This window comes from Mercenaria mercenaria, chromosome 1 (genome assembly GCF_021730395.1).
Source record: "Mercenaria mercenaria strain notata chromosome 1, MADL_Memer_1, whole genome shotgun sequence".
In the NCBI taxonomy this organism is placed as follows: Eukaryota; Metazoa; Mollusca; class Bivalvia; order Venerida; family Veneridae; genus Mercenaria; species Mercenaria mercenaria.
The window spans coordinates 52,060,204-52,082,049 of NC_069361.1; the positions used below are offsets into that span (position 1 = coordinate 52,060,204).

Below are 21,846 nucleotides of genomic sequence, written 5' to 3' on the forward strand. Positions count from 1 at the left end.
ATAGTGTACTTCCTTTTGAAGAGTATTCAATTCCTACAATAATTAAATTTTTCAAGTGGCATAGGTTCAAGCCCCACTGGAACCACATTTCTTTTCCTTATATTCCTTTTTTTAGTAAGTTTTACTTTTTTCAAAACTTATTTTTGATTTATTTGTACAAAATTGGATATTTTTGATTTGATAAGTGATTAATTCTGTTCAAAGTGAATTAAAATTGAAGAGAAAAAATCTAAACAGTCCTCAGGACTCTAACTTAATTTTTCAATGTTGAAGTTACATATAACATTCTGTCTTATTAAAGCCTTTTACTCGAGGCACCCTAGAAAAAAATACGCTAGAAAAAAATGATACTTTATTTTGTGTTTTATAATTGTTTACCAATAGTTTGACGTTTCTTTCATCAACATTTATGGTTTAATGAATTCCCTGCAAACAATTTTGACAATGAGTGTCTCTACTTGAGCTTGAGGAAATATCATAAATTATACAAAATTTACAAAAAGGGCACGGTAAAAGTTGCAACACAGTGCAAAACAAGGTCAACTTTAAGAATATACCAAGCGAATGCCATTTTTTAGACATTTCTATTAGGTACCCAAATACTTCTCGCAGTAAAAGAGCTTAATAGGATGAAATACATGGATAAATATGCAAGAAAGGTTTACTACAAATAAAGACATTCATTTTATCTATACAAAAATTCTAACTCCACACCTACAATTTTGGAGATATCTCGCTAACCTTTGGACATATTTCAACAAAAGTTGGACACTACATAGATCAAATGTTTAATAAAGGTAATTCATGAAACAATTGCGTAAAATGGCAAATTCTATGAAGCCTGAACAATTTGAACAGTACAATCCTCAAAATGAAAAGTCACACAATCCGAGATCTTAGTATCTCGTGTGACCTCTGACAGCATTAATAACGGCTGTACACCTGGAACGCATGAATCGAATGAACAGTCGGATACGCACCTGTGGAATAGCATTCCATGTTCTTACAACAGCATTTTGTAGTTCATGGAGATTGCGAGGAACAGGTCTCAGACTCCTGACTCTTCGCCCAAGTTCATCCCACCGGTGTTCAATGGGGTTCAAGTCAGCAGACTTTGAACACCACGGTAGCATACGAATGTTATTTTCGTTCGAACTAGTTTTCGAATATTATTTCATATAAAACATGTTGTTTAAGCGTGTACCTCTCGGTTTGATATGCCACTCTGGAACATACCTACGGCGCACCCTTTCTCATCTAACGTCATCCGGCATATACTTGTAAAAACTGGAAACTTTTATGTTTTTCAATGTGGACTAATCACACAGATTTCATATATACATATTTTGGACCGTGTAGAGAGACCGGTAGATATATAAACATGAAAAGCACGTAATGCACGTGCACGGTGGAAATCAGTGAAGATGGGGCTATTTGTTTGAAATAATATCGGTTATCTGTAGGACGATATGTACGACAAATAGATATATTACCGGCTATAGCAAGAAAAAAAACCATATTTCAAAAGTGTGGAGTTAGAACTTTAGCTGAGTGTATATACAGAATAATAACAAACAAACTGTTTCTTAAAAAATTATTATAGCTCTGTCGAATGTTTTCTTTAGGAACTCTCAGTGGTGAATATAATTAAGCTTGATTTGTCAAAATTACAAAATGCTGCTATGTTTCAAGTAAGATACAAATATATCATCACTGTTTTTCACCAAAAGTACCTAATAATATGTCTGACGCACAATTGCACAATTACAATTACAAGTACATGTATAACATATTTTTGAAGAATAAAACATGAAAAAAAAGTATAATTATTCTATTTCTCTACAAAAGAGTATGAGCAACCGTAGTACACAATGGCTCATGAAAGAAAAATTATATTTCAATTCTGCGTGTCCGGTATGATTTGATACGCATATTTTTAGCTCAGTTTACAAACTACAAAGTAAAAATTCCTAAGACGGAAGGTAATAAACGTATCCGCGGCACTATTGTTGCGCCGTATGAATTAATGGTTCTAGATATTGTTTGTGGTAGTGGTTACCGACGGAGGCTCTTGCCATGTCTGCGCTGTTCCAGGAACCATATTTGCTGTCTGTATTAGCTGTGGGTATGCACCATTGATGAATCCAAAGTCGGTGGTATTGTCTGCATACCATGAACTGAAACATAGACCTTTCAAAATATTTGTCAGGATCAGTAATTTCGTGTTCAGCCGTTGGCGGTCTTTTAAAGGCTCATATTTCTGTTGTTTTAAATTTCCTTCACTTAACGATTAGGGAAGCTGATGCGCTGGCTGCTTACAAGAGCCTGCTAAAAATACCTTCTTTTTCAACATTTCTCAAACTGACCAATACATTTTTTCTTTTCATGGTACAGCGTAGACCTGTATTTTCTTTGGGTCACTTGAATTCTTTTAAATATGTATATATGTTTGTTTTATTTTGTTTTATCTATATGTTTTACATTCATATTTTTTGTTAATGTAAAATAATATATTTTTGTTTGTGTTGAATTTGTCAGTTTGTAGTTTTGGCAACGTATTCTGTAAAGTTTTTTTGAACGTGTACATGTGCATGAAAAGAGTGGTACATAAATTTGGCATAATAACAATAATAATGATAACAATAATTTAAAGGACTTCGGACACTTTCTATATGAATTTGCCGACTCCAAGAGTGAAAAATAAACCACTAAGAAATAAGTATTTAATTACATATACCATCAAAATACACATTTGAGATTATTTCTTAAAGTCAAATTTTTCAATATTTTTTCATAAAATGGTAATTTTTGCTCTAAATAGAATTACGTACCCTGTTATATACATATAAAAGCTATTTTGCTTCAAAGAACATTGTTCCCCCCCGTGCATCAAAACCATATTTGACCAGCATATGTAGATATTAATTATACACATTTTCTGTGACTATTGTGTTGATGCAAGGGGTGGAACAGTACTTTTAAACAAAAAATATAACTACAGGGTGTTCCCAAATGTAAAGTAACCAATACTTTTTATATTCATTTTTAATAATTTGATAGTCACATATTTTTACATCTGTTTGTAACTAAAATACTATACAAATGTTTGAATGGGCACATATAGGCATGTTATACATGTAGAGTAGTGAGAGAAGCAAATACTGTTAATTCATTATTATTCATTGGGTTAAATTTTCATCCGCATATCCTGTTTGTTTGTTGTAGTAGATTGGCAAATGTGTGCTGTAAAATACTAGCAACACACCAGGTAATCTTCTGCATTCCCTCCTCGCGACGCGCATACCAGGATGTAATTTGTTTTCCATTTTGTTTTTATTATTATTTTTTTTTTTTTTTTTTTTTGTATTTTTTATATTTTTTTCATTTCTTTATTTCTTCATCTTTTTCTGTGCATTTATATTTATTTCTTTTAGACACATACTACATGTGACACGCATTCATCACTTCATGTTCTTCCTTCAGTAAAAACTGAATTGAAGATTTTCTTTGCGGCGGACTAGGCCTAAACACAACAAAAAAGGGGCAATATGTGCACAGCATTTTATCTGATCCTGACTATAGTCTATCCAACAGAAATAAAGCTTGGCATTGATATGCCTGTGATGCATAGGTCAAGAACAGTAGTTTCTTGGCAGGTCATATCAGTGACGGTTTCACATTCAGTGTGATGCCACGAAAGTGATGTGTCAAGTCACTTTCCATGCAGATGGCATATACAAATACGGCTAGACGCGAACACGAACTAAACGGTCCAGCCGAGTTTCAGGTGGAACTTTTAAGCAGCGACCTGCTTCAACTTTTCGAATATGTTTTGCCCACAACTTCAGCCCTGAATAGACAACATTATCTATAGATGGGTTGTTGTCAGACTTATCCGGATTTAACTTTTTCCGATCCAGCTTCCTTAGGCAAGCCTCAGATAGAACTGTCATTTCGGATACATTTTTATTACATGTTTAAGCTAAATGAGCCGTGCTATGAGAAAACCAACATAGTGGCTTTGCGACCAGCATGGATCCAGACCAGCCTGAGCATCTGCGTAGTCTGGTCAGGATCCATGCTGTTTGCTTTCAAAGTCTATTGGAATAAGACAAACTGTTAGCGAACAGCATTGATCCTGACTAGACTGCGCAGATATGCAGGCTGATCAGGATCGATCAATGCTGGTGGCAATTGCACTATGTTGGTTTTCTCATGGCGCGGCTCAAATATTATGTGTGCCACTGGTACTTATCCTAAAAAAATCCCACCCTACGGCCTTGATAAGATTACTGACTTTTCTTATTATTAATGTTATACATCACACAAATAGCTGCCATCACTTATAACAGAGCTATACAGACATGTACATGTACTTAAATAACTACCTGAACCACTGTAATAAAACTGACCGGTCACTTATACATGTATACCTATTCACACAATGTAATGCGTCAATAACTTTACATTATGAACAGTGTATAGATAAATCAAGTACAGGTTGTTTGGAAAAATATCGTTCCCTTTTTTATTTATTTATAGGATTTTAATCTTAAAATGTTATTTTTTCCTTAAATAAACAGATTTTGTCACTTTTTTCGACTGGAATTAAAATATTTAAAACTTCCGTAAAGTGATGACATTATATTTTCACGGAAATTTAAACATTTTATTTTTTCAAGAAAATATACCCTGGCCCAGATAAAATAAGAAAAACATCTTGATAGGAACAGATACAAATCAGTTTCTGCTGTAATAAATTAACTAATACATTGGTTTATCACTGACTCGAGACGCTTTGGGTATTGTTTAAATACTTAAGGAGAAATTTGCATTTGAAATGTAGGCTAGAAGCATATGATAGTGTCCGAAGTCCTTTGGCTGTATTTCTTCTCTCACTTACTGTGTTTGGTACGAATTGTGATTACTTTCAGAATGTAAAGTATAATGGCTATAAGCGTATTTGAACTTTAACCATATGCTGAATAAATGGATAAAAATGATATGCTTGAATTCGTCATCATACGATAATATACATAACACAAAAATAATACAAAGTAACCTTTAGAACTAAGTCCACATTTCTTCACTTGTTAATATATTCATTTGCACATAATAAGGAATTACATAATTTTTATTAAAATCATTTGTTTTTCAACAAGATTACAGTCATGTAACGACGGGCAGTTAACCTAAATAGTGTTCCTGGATTCTATATCAGAACAAGTCGCAAGTAACTGCCAAAATCCTAAAATGAATCAGAGCTGGAGGAAGAATGATTTCAGATACAATTTATTTTATTAAATCGTATCTGAGAACATGATCGAACTCACGACCCCGCGATCCGAAGGTCTGCACTCTCCATATTGGCTACATATCATTAAGATAAACCGATTGCTCACAGAATACAAAGATATGAGGAATGCTGCTTACCTGTTGTTGTTACACTTGCTGGTTGAAACACCTGTCCTGGCTGTCCACGAGACTTCTTACAACAACAACAAATTACAACAAACACTGTAACAACAGTAACGACTAGCAGAATTGATCCAATACTTATGCCAATAATAAGTCCAACGTTACTGCAAAATAGAAATAAAAAACGTAGCAACTCACCAGAGTTGGTTCAAAAGTTCTTTAAAACACGTTCAAATTAACAGGGATAAAATAATGGCATAGTTATTACGTTTTGGGTAAAGGGACATAAGAAGAAACTTTCCCGTTACAAATAGATATGCAACGCAAAAGTTTACATATTAGATTGTTTGAAAATTTCCTCTGACTTAGAACATGGTCCTCACGAAACAGTCAAAACATTCGTGTTGTAAAATTGTGGAGTTATTTCCCTTTTTGAGGCAAAGACAATTCATTGATTTGTGACTCTGTACTTCACTAAAACAAGTCGGACGGAGATAAAACTAAATTGCATGAACATTTGTTGAAATTAAAAAGAATTATATAGTTGCTCATGTTTCGTCTTTACTGAGTTTGCAGTTTATACATGTCAAGTATTTTAAACACAAGGATGAGTCTATTTTTAAATTAAGACATGCTCATAAATGTGTTAAACTTTACATTTTTTCTTTTGGTGTCAAATTTGATCAATCAATGAAACAAGCGTGCTCAGAAAAAGTCTTTGTACCTTAATGTTTTTTCTCTATTAGATGGATGCAAAAGGAATTCAATTCAATTTTATTTCTGCTTTTGATATTCCTGTTGAAATCAACGGTTGAAGAGAGAAACCTCACCGCTTGATTTAAAAGTTCTGTCACATGTTTTTCTTTTCCATAAATAACATAATAATATGCATCATTGCAAAGCTCTCCATGTGTGAAGGAATGGAGTTTTCGAGCTTTGAAGACCTCATTATCAAATGTATGTTTTTGAAAATTGCAAACGTATGTTGAACAAACCCAAAAAGAAAAAGAAAGGAAACAAATTTTTTGCTTTTTCAGTTTTAAAAGAAACATATATTTTACTTGAACGTACATTTCACTTCTATGGCTAAAATCTGCAAAAACTGTGCGAATATCCAATATCAAACGTAACAAAAATAGAATTTAATATGCATCACGTGCAACGGTCAAAGACTTTCATCTGTTAAAAATTAGCTCGTTGTCACTTAGTTGCGAGATCTTTCACAATTGCCCTTAGCACGGGTATAGCTGCAATACGTTTTTTCGTTTTGACGAGTTAATATCTCGTTTTAAGAGGAGATATTTCGATGTAACAATAAATAATCTCGTTAACTATTATTTGGTAAACTATACTCTTTGATTTTCATTTTTCTGATAATATTGGGGCCAGTTTTGGTCAAAGTCAGATCTACCCCTAAAATCTATACGGCTACATTTCCAGAAAAGTATTTCCAAGAAGCTTGCGTATCACTTTTTTATGCTTTGTTTCGTTAACGGATTTCAAAATTTAAAAAATGACAAATGTTCAACAGAAAATGTCACATTCAAACAAGTCAGCTGTCAATATAGCACTATCTATCGATCGATTGATCGATCGATCGGTCAATCCATCCGTCCGTCCATCCATCCACCCATCCATCCAGAAGATCATTTTGATAAGGATTGTAACTGCAATTAGTACCTGTAACAACAATATCTATTGTTCATATCACCGCAACAGCCGCTGTCGCAATACTTATACTTTGTAACCTTGCTGTAAGCCCTGTCATAGTCGTAATACGAACACCTTATCCCATTCACCACTTCTGAAAAGAAATCAGCGTGGACTGCACACAAATGTAGTATATATAACATAATACATATATATGTTTAGTCTTATAATCACTTTATATTGTCAAAATATTCTCCCACAAGAAAAATGCAACAAGTGACCTATCTTAACTTAATAGCATAGTAATATCTTTAAAAAAATACAAACTTAAGACAGTATCAGATTGTCTTTACATGTATGAATTTATGATTTTATGGTGCATCGGACGTTTGTACTAACATGCCAATATTGTTCACATTCATATTAGTAATATGCTAAATTTTTTAGTGCACAAAACAATATGAAATGCTTATATCTGTAATCAGCCAAAAGGAAGCTTTTGATCGAATTTTCTAATAAACTTGTCATTGTCTACATTTCTTTAGAATGTAAATCTGGGAGAAAAAATATTGATTATCAGAATATTCAAAAATGAATAAATTTTCGCGCACCCCAACAAGGCACAAGATACAGCCAATGCACTTTGAACAGCTTTATCTAGTATATAAGTTTAAAGAAGTTTAAGCGGAAGTTAGCGTAAACGTTTTAGGTATTAAACTTTTGAAAATTTCTTTTAATTGATTTATTACTTTAACACGTAACTGAAACCTTGTGACAAATGGTTATGACTAAATACAGAGTTGGTGCGCCCGTGATATATTACAGACTCCGGTATATACCGGATTAACTAAATTTGAACAAAAATACCTTAAATGTATATATTTTGTAACCATGGTGATTCTAACCCTAACCTTTAGTCAATATATTATGCACATTATACACTAAATGCATGCGGACACGCAAAAAAATGAGTATTTTTGCCGTGCGTTCCATTTGATAATAATTCCGCGCATGCGCCGAACGGCTGCACCAACTCTGCAATGAGAAACATTCGTGACAAATAATCTGATCGCAGGTTTGACGTCGTAATAGTGAAATAAAGCCATAACATAAATTTGTTATTACATAGAGGATATTTGTTTGTTTCCAGTATATCGTCACCGATAAGGGAGACAATTCAATATTTTCATGGATAGCTAGGAAATATTACTCTAGGAGCTGCAAAGTGTAACACAAAATTACGGGAAAACGGGATAGACACAACTGCCAACGCCAATGAAGACAAAACTTTCCTGGCTGGAAAACGATTTCGGCGAAAATGCTGACATATCACGTAAAGCTGAGTTGTTGTCTTGACAATTAACTAAGACAACAACCAACAAATGTGCTGTCGCAAAGATAATGTTCAAAACGACAGTACACAGCTGAAAAGTATACAAAACAAGCAACGAAGGTATCATTCCTAGAGCATTACTACTTTTGCTTTGTAAGTATAGCTAAGCTGTTCTATACATGATTGACCAGCTGTACATGACTCGTGTAGGATAGGCATAGGGTGGTCAGTATTCACAGAGGCAACAAAGGGAGGTAATTGTGTATTTTTATTGCAGGGAAGATAACTTTTTCTGAAAGAGAGAGATAAGAAGATATCTCACTGATAATTTTCAATTTTTTTATGCGTTAGCTATAATCAACTAGTGTAATAAAGCTTTGTCATTGACGCCGTTTTATGTGTGGTCGAATTTAATTGGTCTGTAATATTTAAAAAAATACGGAATTTTGATGTGTCAACAGGAAATGCTTACATGTGATAAAACGAATATTACATTTGTGTCTTTCCACATAAAATTTATTAAACTCATTGAATAAAACTGGTAAAATGCTCAGCAGAGCCTCGCATTTTATTATTATATTCAATTGTTTGAAAAATTCAGTATGAAAGACACTCATATAATATCCTCTATTTAACTTAGATGAAAAGTGTTATCTATCACTGTTTACCATGTTTACAACTTTCACTGTTTACTTAGAGATACAACAATGTGAGACACCGATTAATGCATGTATCATGCAATATGGGATTGCCTCTATCTCGTTAGCTCGTTTGATTTTGTGGGGAAAAAGTATGAATTATTGTCATCACTTGATCGGCGTCGGCGTCGGCGTCGGCTGGTTAAGTTTTATGTTTAGGTCAGCTTTTCTCCTAAACTATCAAAGCTATTGCTTTAAAACTTGCAACTCTTGTTTACCATCCATAGTTGACTCTGTACAGCAAGAATCTTCATTTTTGCAAGAATTATTACCATTTTTGAACTTTAGTTACAAAATATCAGATTTCATGGTTAAGTTTTGCATTTAGATCAACTTTTCTCTTTAACGGTCATGGCTATTGCTTTAAAACTTGGAAGAGTTATTTGCCATTATAAGCTGACTCTGCACAGCAAGTACCGTAACTCTATATTGCAATTTGCAAGAATTCTTGCCCCTTTTGGACTTAAAAATCAGATTTTTGGGTTAAGTTTTGTGTTTAGGTCAGCTTTTCTCCTAAACTATCAAAGTTATTGCTTTAAATCTTGCAACACTTCACCATCAAAAGCTGACTCTATACAGCAAGAAACATAACTCCATCCTGCTTTTTGCAAGAATCATGGCCCCTTTTTGACTTTAAAAATATCATAAAAACGCACGGGTAAGACAATATTTCTATTATATAGGGACAAAAAGAATCAGATGAGCGTCTGCACCCGCAAGGCGGTGCATTTGTTTTAAAATAGAAAGTCACGACAATACTTTCTTAACCTGTAATTTGTTTTCGAGTAAAATCAAACTACAATAGCATACCGTATTTAAGACAAAATTTTACAAATACATTTCAATTTTATCAACTATGTTTGTTTTCAATTGAAATAAATCCTCGAACTTCTTTATAAATTGCCAAAGAGACAAATTAATAACAAACTATAGAGCTGTAGGCGATATTCCGTTGACGTGTTATATGACATTTCCTAACCGTGTTTTAGCTTCTGCCAGGAATAATATCTGTCTTTTTAAAACAATATCAAATCTACTTTAAATAAAATGCCAGCGACGACGAGAGTTTAACTAAGTTCATACTTTTGTCCTTTACAAGATTGACATTGATTTAACCAGTCACTTTGCCTGTCCAATTAAGTGTTTACTTCAATTAAATACAAATACCTGTGAAACATAAGACCGTAAGAACTCCAAAGAAAAGTTTGTACACCATTTTGTTTTATGTTCACTACCCGTTTCGAATATCACACAAAATGATGTTTTATCATTGATATCTTCCTGTTATCGCATTAATTATGTCTTTTCAAAATTCAATACACGTAATGTCCAGTATCTTCATGTTAAGCATTGACAAACGAATGGTGATAAAGCAGTGTTTCCAAAAACTTGCATGTTGACCTACATCGTAAGCATTAAACATTTTGTCCAAATGTTAAACATTTGATTAAGACAACAATAAGTCTGCTTTCTTCATGTCGTCTGCATAAATGCAACACTATTTCGCCATAAAAGGATACGACCAACACATAATACACCTTCTTTCATCATGCACATAGTATTATTTCGGTTGAAGAAAAGACATTCTTGAAACAGGTGCTAGCTAATTCTGTGTGCTCGTTTGGTTGTAAAACTTTTCGACGAAAGCGGCGGTGGTAGGAACCAAATGCTTTTAAATTCAGCAACAGTGCGAATGGGTATATCATCAACGGCTGTTATAATCATCTTACTCTACCCATCGACAATTAAAGCCTCCGCATACATGTATAGTTCTATAGTTTCAATTATTAACATTATAATATTGACAAACAGTTTTTATTGGTACAGACATTAGGCATCAGGTGTATTCAAAAAGCAACTGTTGATGACAATGTCAGCGCACAATGGGCAATCACAATTTAGCTCTTCTTCAGTTCTCTGTGCTCACGTGCATGCACTTAAACAGCTAGGAGCAAATGTTTGAGGGATTGCATCACAAGTAGCTTCTCCCATCTCCAATCAAGCGTACTGGTCACACCTTCTTATTCTGTCATATTTTCATATGAAATGAGAAAATAAATGGATATTGTATTGTATTGTGTTATACTGAGAAGGGTTTACAGGTACCAGTTTAAAAGATCAAGTGACCATGTGGGTAGTTTTAACAAGTCAACATTATAATATTGACAAACATACTGAGTTTTTATTGGTACAGACATTAGGCATCAGGGGTATTCAAAAATCAATTGTTGATGACAATGTCAGCGCACAATGGGCAATCACAATTTAGCTCTACTTCAGTACTTTGTGCTCAGGTGCATGCACTTTAACAGCTAAGAGCAAATGTTTGAGGGATTGCATCACAAGTAGCTTCCCTCCTCCCCAATCAAGCGTACCACAATCTTTGATTCATTGAAATGAAGAAGCGATTGATCTGCCCATGCCCCAAATGAATTTAAATCAGACTGTAAATCTTCACAATTATGTGTACTGTTCACTTCTCTAAAAACCTTAGTTTCTACTCAAGGATTGGAAAATTTGAAAATCTAAACTAGTCTGAACACATTTTATAATGTAAATTCCTTACCCCACCCATTTTCTTATACAAATGCTGATTATTTGGACAAGAAAAACAAAGAACAGAAAAAGTGGCATGCATCAATACGTATTTACCCTTACCAAAATATTGTAGATTGATGTAATCAAATAAATTAATACGTTTTCATCCGACTTTCATTGAAATAAATCCGATTTTTGTAGGAACACAATTTGGCAAACATTTGAAAAATAATGGCGTAACTGCATCAAGGGGAAATAACTTTAATGCAACTAAATATAACATCATGATATATTATAGACGATGTGTGCGTAGTATGTATTTATTGTGATTAAAGTCCATTTTAGAACAATATGAGACTGGAATTATAAGCATTCAATAGGAGGGCAAGCCAAAAACCAAAAAGAGAATATATACGAATCACAATTTACAGAATGTCGGATTAAATGGGCATTACATTGCTTTTAAGGGCCATTAAGTTTACTCTTAAAATGAAATCGTACACAACCTGAACATTTAATGGGCATTAAATAAAATTTAAGGGCCATGAATAATCCTGTTAAATTCAAAATATACAGAATTTCACTATTTTTTCAAAGCCATTAACTATTTTAGCTACCAAACTAAATTTTTAATGGCATGATTCATGGTCAAAAATGGGTGTTTTAATGGTATTTTAACATGTAACCCATTAATATTGTGAAACCTGTTAAATAAAGTGATGCAAGAATTAATGGGGTTAATTAACGGTTTTTCCTATTTTAATGGATATTTTACAGGGTTTTAAACCATGTTTAATGGTATGTGCATTCAGTAGTGAATGTTCACTAGATTTATCACAATTTAACAAAAAAGATCCATAAAATCATACAGTCTGGAATGTTGCTGTGTAGTGGGAAAACGCAGATCTCAGGGTTTTTATTTTGATCCCGAGGAGAGGCATGTTTTCCTCTATGTGACGTTGTGTCTGAAGTTACACAACTGAAATACTGTTGAAAAACGCACTACCATTCCCCCGTCACAATAAAAAAATATACTGGCAGGATACTAAAATATCACGTATGTGTAGTTTGTAGTTTAAGGAGTGTTCCGCCTTTGTCCGTCCGTCTGTAAGTCGATTTACTGGTTTCCGATTAATAACTAGAGAATGCTTGGTTTCGCAATATAGGTCAGTAGATATAACCTATTTTTATTTATTTATTTTTTTTTTGGTGGGGGGAGGATTTAGTATGTAAAGATCACAATGACTATTACATTGCAAACGGATTCCTTCCTATAACTAAATAACGTCTCGGTTTACAGACGATGAATGCCTGTGGTCGTCAGAAGATGGCCTCTATTGATTTTGGTGTCAAAGTCGAAGGTCACAGTGACGTCGAGACTTAAAATGTATCCAGCTTAATAACTAAATAACGCTTTGTCTTTAAATTGTGAAAATTCATACTGGGTCCAGTAGGGCAAAAGCTTTGTAGCAGTTTACTTATGATTTGAACAATTATGACACCCCGAATTCTTTGAGAGCGCAATGTTTACTAGATTTATCATAATTTTACAGAAAAGGTCGATTCAATGTAGACAGCATTGTCAAGAAGTATAAAACCATATCCATAGTCTAGGGAAATGACTACACTTTTTACAGGCAAGTGGTCAATGGTAGTTAATTTTAGCTGATTCTATACACTCAATCTGTAAATCTATACATCAAAAATATGTCAATTTATCAGTCTTTTGCGGACAATCTGTCCACTTTAATAGATTTTTTCCTACGCAGTGGTCTTATTTGGAAATGTCCTATTAAGATAGTCGGCGTCAGATAAAAAATGATAGGAAAATATCCTCCTCGCTCAATCGAAAAATCTCAAAAGAAAAACTGGAAAAAAAGTTGAAATAAAAATGCACTCGCTCGCTCCACTTTGTTTTTCTTTCTTTTTTTTTTGGACATTTTCCGAATTCTTCAAATTGGAAAAGCCTTTGTAAACATTTATCATAAACAACATAACATGAGTGTACAGAAAACTGAAGAATCCTTAGAAAAGAGTCATTAGGAACGTTTCCGTTAAAAATGAGTCTGAACAATGAGAAATATAAAACCTTAACATGATATACTTTTACTTACATTTTTTGCAAAATTGCTATACTTACAACTGATATGATTTGATACTATGTACATGTCTTCACATATTAAATGAAATTTGATTCGATGAACGTTTTCAATCTAACCTTTTCTCGGCGATATATGACCTTTTTGTGTCAATTCGCCGTACAATCCAACTCGTTCATTTAAAAATTTTGGTTTGGGGATAATATATATGCAACCTTTTAAACTTCCTGTAAGAGAAACGGTAGATTAAAAAGTGTTTCAGGTATATCAGATTCTGAAGTAAACGACTGAACTGTTGTTGGATGTAAAGTTCATCAAAACTTTGTTAGTGTGTTGTATAGAAATTATCTTCAGGAGATAAGTAAACTATCAATAAAGAATAACGACAGAAGGGTCAAAAATAGTTTGGAGTAAAACATTTATTTAAAAGCTAAAATTAATAGTAAAAAAATAAGATAACACATGAAAATGCATGAGAAACGAAAATTATTAATTGATTATTATATATCCTCCTATTGCAGCGTGATCAATTTAAAAAGGAATAGAAATCTACACAAACAAAATAAACTAAATTAAATGATATCATCAGCCGTCATCACAACCTCACTTATAATCAAGTTTTGTTAAGTTCGCAGAAAAATAATTGAACCAATACAAATAAAAAGCTGTGCTTTTAGCTCGACTATTGGAAGAAAGTTGGGGACCTCCATAGCCAAGTAAATAGGTAGTGCCTATTTGAAGTTTGCATTTTTAGTTCCACTGCCCAAATACAAGACGACGAATATACGTATGTCAAGTATGAAGATAAATTTTGAAAATTCTGATGACCACTGTTATGTACAATAGTTTAATCTTTGACGCATGCACGACTGACTTTTAGCCGAATTTGATATCGTCTATAAATGAAGTCAATGAAATTATTATTATGACCATTTTTCCCACATATGAGATTTAACTTGTGACGACAGTATTGTATGAAGGTGGGGGTTGTTGCCATTTCTGGGAATTAACTGCTGAACCAGGCATGTTTGTTGTTTGTATTTGTTGCGGAAACGCAGCATTTGTATATCCAGCTTGTCCATAACCTACAGCGGTAGTCTGCACACCATACACCGGTACTGAAATAGATACATTTTTTTTCGATTGAAACGTATTTGCATACATTTTTAAGGAAGTGAAAAATTATCAACACGTACACTCTTTAAAGCTACTAGTATATAGGAACTGGGGGCAGGGAGGTTGTCCGGCGATGGGGATGGAATACTAAGGCACATTAAAGTTGAACTCATTTATATATATTTTGTTTTTGGTAGGGGGGATGCGCTGAAGGGGTAGGTGGTTAATGAAAGGGTATGGCGTTCTTTTACTTAGAACGTTGCAGTCTTTAATTCATTTCATTGCCACCCACCAATATTCACATATTAAAGTCATTCATTGAATAGCTTTAGAGTTGTGTTAAGGAAAAATCGATGGACAGAATTGACATTTGAACTAAATGTGGACATTGACTTTTGATCTACTGGCCTAGTTTGACTCATATAAACTGCACCATCTACCTGATGCCAAATATTAAGTCAATACCTTGAACAGTTATATAGTTGCACTCCGAACACGAAATATGACAGACAAACAGACGAACAGATGAACATGATAAGTCCGTTCTTGTCGAGCCCGTAAGGGAGCGAAGACATAGTTGTCCAAATGGCTGTTCGGTGTATGTGCGGGCGTGCATGCGTCAATGCGTCCGTCCGGATTTCTTTGTATGGACCATTCGTTTGTCACTGATTGTGGGATTTTAAAATAACTTGGCACAATCGTTTACCACCATGAGACGGCGTGTCGCGTGCAACACCCGTGTCAATATCTTAAAGGTCAAGCTCACACTTTGAGTTTTAAGGTCAAATATGGCTATAATTGACCTTGTCCAGACAATAACTTCGTCATTGAATGTAGGATTATAAAATAACTTAGAACAATTGTTTACATCCATGAGATGGTGTGTTGCGTGCAACACCGGCGTCAATATCTTAAAGGTCACACTTGGAGTTTAAAGTTCAAATATGGCTATAATTGACCTTGTCCGGACAATAACTTCGTCATTCAATGTGGGATTATAAAATAACCTGGCACGACTGTTTTATTTGGCACAATTGTTTGTCTCAGTGAGACAGAGTTTCGTGTGCAACTCCCAGTCTTTTCGACAGCTGGTGGGCTCGACATGTTGCCCTTGGGCATCTAATTTTCAAAACGGACGTATACAATTGGGCGATAATTAGGAAATTACTGAAGACAGAGCTAAAATATTATATCATTGCTGCCGGATGACCCTAGTAAAATATCCCTTCAAGACTTGAAATAAAAAACCCAGACATATGGCAAGTTACATGTAATATCTTATCTTCCGCTTGCTTTGGAAAGGATACAGTACTAAAAGTAGCTGTAATTTGACTGGACTCCTCTTTCGTTTAAAACATCAAAAGAGATAAGGAAAAATTAAAGTAACCTGTTGTTGTAACACCTGCTGGTTGACACACTTGTCCGGTCTGTCCTCTGGTTTTTCGACAGCAACAGAATACAGCAACCAACACTGACACTATCACTGCTACAAGTCCAATTACACCAAGCACAATTCCTACGATGACTCCACCTGTATTTCTGTAAAACCAACAAAAACAGATATACATTCTGCCAATATCTTGATTATTACTAAGATTTTATTTAACCAAGACAAAATGAGGATGTTTTAGTTGCTTTTAATTAGGTTGATATTTGCAGTCATATTACTTGATCAAGGACGATGTTTTGGTTGCTTTTATTTAGGTGGAAGTCAAGTATGATATTACTTAAGGACGATGTTTTGGTTGTATTTATTCAGGTATGACGGCAAATTGTTTGTTATGGCTAAGAAAGTGTTTAATCAAGAATTCTAACACGACCAGTAAATATCTTATATACACATAGGAGAAAATCAATCAACAGTAATTTTGCGATAACCCATGCGCGTGCAAAGTAGTAACGTCATCCTCTATGTATAGAATGGTCTAGGTGCGTAGCACGAAGTGTAGTTCATGTCTTAAAAAGTAGTAACCACATTTTCCAACACTGTTGATACTAGCATGTCGTCTTAGAATCGGAATAATAATTTCCCAAGTGTGATTTATCGTAGAATAACGCGAGTGTTTCGTTCTTATGCGAAACAATATATCATTCAGGCATACGGCCTTCGTGATATATTCTTACGCATAAGAACTCAAAACACGCGTTATTCTACGATAAACCACGCTTGGGAACTTATTATTTCTTAAACAATGACAATGTTTTAAGTTGTTTTACTTAGGAATGAGGTACATTAGCATGCGTGTGGTCATATGTACTTTTAACGTGTTTTCATACCAGAAATATATATATATTCATACACCTGTCCATTTTTATATTTCGTTCTTATTATTTGTTTCTTTGGTGGAATATCGATGTATATAACGTTTGCATTTAAAAGTATCTTGAACGATCTGCTATTAATGGCATATATTGGGGCAGCAGGCGTTCTAACGTCTTGTGGTACCGTGTTTTTATAGGCAGTGTCTGATAAGATACTTGCCCGCCCGCTCATTAGCCAAGGAAGAACTCAGATCGCTCGGTTTTATTTCCATCTCGGTGCGAGGCGTGTTTTCCTCTGTGGCGACTGTGTCCGAAGTTACACAATTGAAATACTGTTATCACAAGCGCTACCATTCCCCCGTCATAAAAAAAAAACAAACAAAAACCGGTAGGATGCAAATATATCACATGATTGTGTGACGTATGATAACACATTTGACAACAGAGTGTTATGATTTCATGAGTTTTCCGGCTTTGTGATCAATAAAATAGTAACAAGAAAAGAAATCGGTATCTGTATATCTATATCCCCCTGAATATTGCTTTGCCCAGTGTTGGTCGGTCCGTCCGTATTTAAGTCGACTATTTTGTTTCCAGTCAAAAGGTATCACAATATTCAAACGTCATAGGGTGATCGCCTACGGTCAGTAGATATCCCCTATTTTTTTTATCACAATGACCTTTACATTGAACACGGATTCCCTTTTATAACTAAAGAACGTCTCGGCCTACAGTCGATGGTCAACTAAAAGTGTTCATTGACAAGCAAGTAGTTTTACTCAGGTGAGCGATCTAGGGCCGTTATGACCTTCTTGTTGAGTTTGTCAAAGAATAAAGTAACATTATACAAAAATCAAATACCATCTTGCGTCCGGCAGGCCATCATAGGGGTTATATAAGTTTGACATACAGCTCTTGTTTACGAACGAACATTTTTTTATAAAACAGTATGAGCTCATTTAAGTTAACCACATAATAATAGCATGATATTTGACAATTGTATTTTCTTACCGTCAAAATACACTGAACTTGATAACTACAATGTAGTTTTTTTTTTAAACTTCCCGTTTTAAAAAGACTTTTAAACTTAGTTATTAATAAATTATATCCTTATGTAAACACATTATTTGTAGTGTATTCAACATTGCACCGAAAGCCGGAGGTAAACTGCCTGAATTATAAAGATTTATGTAAACAGTCGTCAAGTACGACTTCATCTTTTGTATATTAGTCACAATGGTAGGGAAGTTTTAGTGCATAGACAACCCCACAGATACTTGGGGCTTGGACCAGGTACGACCCTGCCTCGGTCTGAAATAAGGCCAAATGCAACAAGGACTATCGTAGCTCGTCCAAACCCACTATGTGTGGGCAACACGGGTTCGATTCCCGACTCAGACATATTTTTTCATTCATAAAGCATTTTTTAAAATAGTTCAGTAACTGAAACTGATGTCCATAATATGATCATCTCAGTTTTAAAGAAAGATCCATTTTAATCATCAATCTGGATTCCAGTCCCTTTAAACATTATTTTGTGTCTTTCATCAGTTAAAGCATACAATAATGTGTTGCACAAGTAGCTCCTCTACCTTTCAATTATTAATCTTAATCTTACTATGCATTTACTGTATCTAATATACTTAGGCCTAAAAGAATTCTTTGTTTCCGGTAACATGCTAAAAAAATAGGGTAGGTAGGTCGGAATTTTTTATTATTATTTTTTTTTTATTAAGGGAGACTTTTCGAAAATTACTTTTGTGTGAAAACGAATACAAATAAGGTGGTTATGCTTTTAGAGCATCAGTAAGTTGATTTCTAACATCACTGGCCATGTTTAAAGCATAAAAAGTGCAGTTTTTCAACTGTTTGTTCAAAAAATATATTCTCCAAGGCCACAAAAACATTTAGGGTCGGGTCAAAAATTTAGGGTAGGTCGGGATACCGAAACAAACAATTTTTTACGCCTTATCAAGCTTTTAAATTAGTACATGAATGAGTCGCACTTCTATTAAATTAAAATTTCGCTATGCATTTAAAATTACTTACTGTACTTAAGTACTTGAAAATCACTATATGACATACCGGTATTAAATGAAATTTGACATGGGAATGTGTAAACAGATAATCATACAGCGTGAACATTACATGAGCCGTGCCATGAGAAAACCAACACAGCGCCTTTGCGACCAGCATGGATCCAGACCAGCCTGCGCATCCGCGCAGTCTGGTCAGGATTAATGCTGTTCGCTTTTAAAGCCTATTGGAATTGGAGAAACTGTTAGCAAACAGCATGGATCCTGACCAGACTGCGCGGATGCGCAGGCTGGTCTGGATCCATGCTGGTCGCAAACCCACTATGTTGATTTCTCATGGCACGGCTCACAGCATCAGGATAAAATTTAAATGCAGACGTTCAGATTAAATAGCAGATGTACGATTGAAAATCGGAGATAGATAATAATTTAACTTTAAAGACCTTCTATAATAATAACATTCAAAATTTAACGTCTAACGCACCATAATATCATCTTTTTTCATAGACAAACCTGAACGTTTGCCTTTAAGGACGATTTTTTTTATTTAAAATCCTTTACATAGCTGTGATGGCTATTTTCATGATAAACCTCCAGCGAAAGACCCAAGATGTATCTTGAACTCTATAGACACCTACTAGGGAGGTCAAAAAAAACTTTATGTACTAAATCATTAAAGAAATAAATCCTTATCCGGGCAACAAAATCACGACTTTTCAATTAATTAATGATATCTACTTAGCTATCAAGCCGAACGACCAATTGCAATGGCACCTGTTTACCTGTCACTGTGACAGCAGTATCTGTTATATCTATCTCCACAACAAGCTGTTGAGCAGTACACTGATCTGTCAAAGATTGACCCATGCGTTTTCTTTATACAATATTGCCCAGCATGTACAACTGAAATTTAAATCTTTTTACGGAAGTTACAGCCATATAAAATCTAGTCTATTTACACAAAAGTTATACAGATACGCTATATTCATTAACTTCCGTACAGCGAGATTATCGACTTAACAGATCTACATAATTATCCTTTAAATAGTAAAAAACAAAAACACACCTTGGATGTATTATAGATCAAGAGTTACAGACAGTACCGTACTTTTATGTTGAAATACATGCAAATGTTTATTCATTTCTCATTACTTAACGTCGCTTTGACAGTCACAACAGTTAAGAAAATAAACCAATTTTTCAGGAATATGTCTATTGAAATCCTTAAATTCCTTTCCGGCTTGAATTTGAACTTTACTGTGTTGCTGTAACTTCGTGTATATTGACGCAGAATATGTTATTAATGTCACAGCATCTAAACCTAGTTTTGACATTGAATTCCAAAACGAAGTACAAAATCTTTCATACGAGCTTGGCAACTTTCCTTTTTTCCTTTGCTGTTATTATAATACATATTTGAGGCTTTATTTAACAGTCTGCCGAGAACATTTGACTGGTTCGTAAAATTAGTTGTTTTGTTCTTCATTTTTATTCGATTCGTCCTGTTCATATCAATATGTTTTACTTTTTAAAAATTGTTGAGTATATGAAATACACAGCAATGCATGCATACCTCTCGGGTTACGGTTCGAGAAGCTGTGTTTTCGGAACACTGCTCTTTCGACTGGATATTCTACACTTGTCTTTTTTACAGTCTTGGGTTTAATAGTATAGCTTAGTTTGACCTTAAAGGTCCAATACTAAGGAAAGTGAACATTTTAATTTCTTTTAAAAAGCACAGAAACTATTTCATTTTATTGGAAAATGAAAGTTGGTATATAGAAATTCGAAATAAATCGCAGTATATGTACAATTATTTTTCTATGAAGTATGAAGAAAGTTAAAAAGACCTGGGGGGTCATTCTGTCGATTCATTGAAATTTCAACATAATACACATACATTTCTTTGAGTTCCAAAGACCTTCTGTAAATTTTGACCTGCCAGTCTTCATTATTTAGTGTCTTGCAGAAGTCTATGCACTGGCTATGAAAAAAATTGCCAACTCACTTTCCCTTAGTAATGGACCTTTAAGGGCCACAATAAAGATTAATATGTATAAGGAAAACGAAGTAAATATTTACCTGTGACACAAACGAACAAAACCACAAGGGAAAACATTTTATCCATCACTTTGTATTGCTATATCTTAGCTTACAAACTGTTGTAAATCTTGTTTGAATAAATATTAATTTATTGTTCTTCCGGTTAGGTAAAGGAGTAGATGATGCGTGTCAAGATGGTAAATACCACAGTTAACCATTTGAATCACATCTACACATCCTTAAACGTTGTTTACGTAGTTTCTTAAATAAGTGACTTAGACTCAACATGCAGTCATATGATTCAGAATATAAAATGAGCCGCGTCATGAGAAAACCAACATAGTGGTTTTGCGACCAGCATGGATCCAAACTAGCCTGCGCATCCGCGCAGTCTGGTCAGGATCCATGCTGTTCGCTAACAGTTTCTCTAATTGCAATGGGTTTTGAAAGCGAACAGTATGGATCCTGACCAGACTGCGCGGATGCGCAGGCTGGTCTAGATCCATGCTGGTCGCAAAGCCACTATGTTGGTTTTCTCATGGCGCGGCTCAAATAGTGTTTCGTAAATTATATATTTAATTTCTGCGAAATAAGGCGTACCTGGGCATACGCCAATACGCCTGTGCGTACAATTCGAATTCCGGGCACCGTAA

General features: G+C 34.4%; 2 protein-coding genes across 2 annotated transcripts; both read right to left on the bottom strand.

The window, feature by feature from the left end:
* Positions 1 to 370: 370 nt before the first annotated feature.
* Positions 371 to 11,347, bottom strand: LOC128545860 (uncharacterized). The gene is made up of 4 exons (XM_045321772.2): positions 10,267 to 11,347; positions 7,099 to 7,222; positions 5,434 to 5,582; positions 371 to 2,177 (listed from the first exon to the last, which is right to left on the bottom strand). Exons 1-4 carry the CDS (start codon positions 10,313 to 10,315, stop codon positions 2,116 to 2,118), a joined length of 384 nt encoding a protein of 127 aa, XP_045177707.2. The 5' UTR covers positions 10,316 to 11,347; the 3' UTR covers positions 371 to 2,115.
* Positions 11,348 to 14,137: 2,790 nt separating this feature from the next.
* On the bottom strand, positions 14,138 to 21,468 carry LOC123537903 (uncharacterized). Its single transcript, XM_045321818.2, has 4 exons — positions 21,233 to 21,468; positions 19,933 to 20,053; positions 16,240 to 16,391; positions 14,138 to 14,854 (listed from the first exon to the last, which is right to left on the bottom strand). Exons 1-4 carry the CDS (start codon positions 21,276 to 21,278, stop codon positions 14,688 to 14,690), a joined length of 486 nt encoding a protein of 161 aa, XP_045177753.2. The 5' UTR covers positions 21,279 to 21,468; the 3' UTR covers positions 14,138 to 14,687.
* Positions 21,469 to 21,846: the final 378 nt, after the last annotated feature.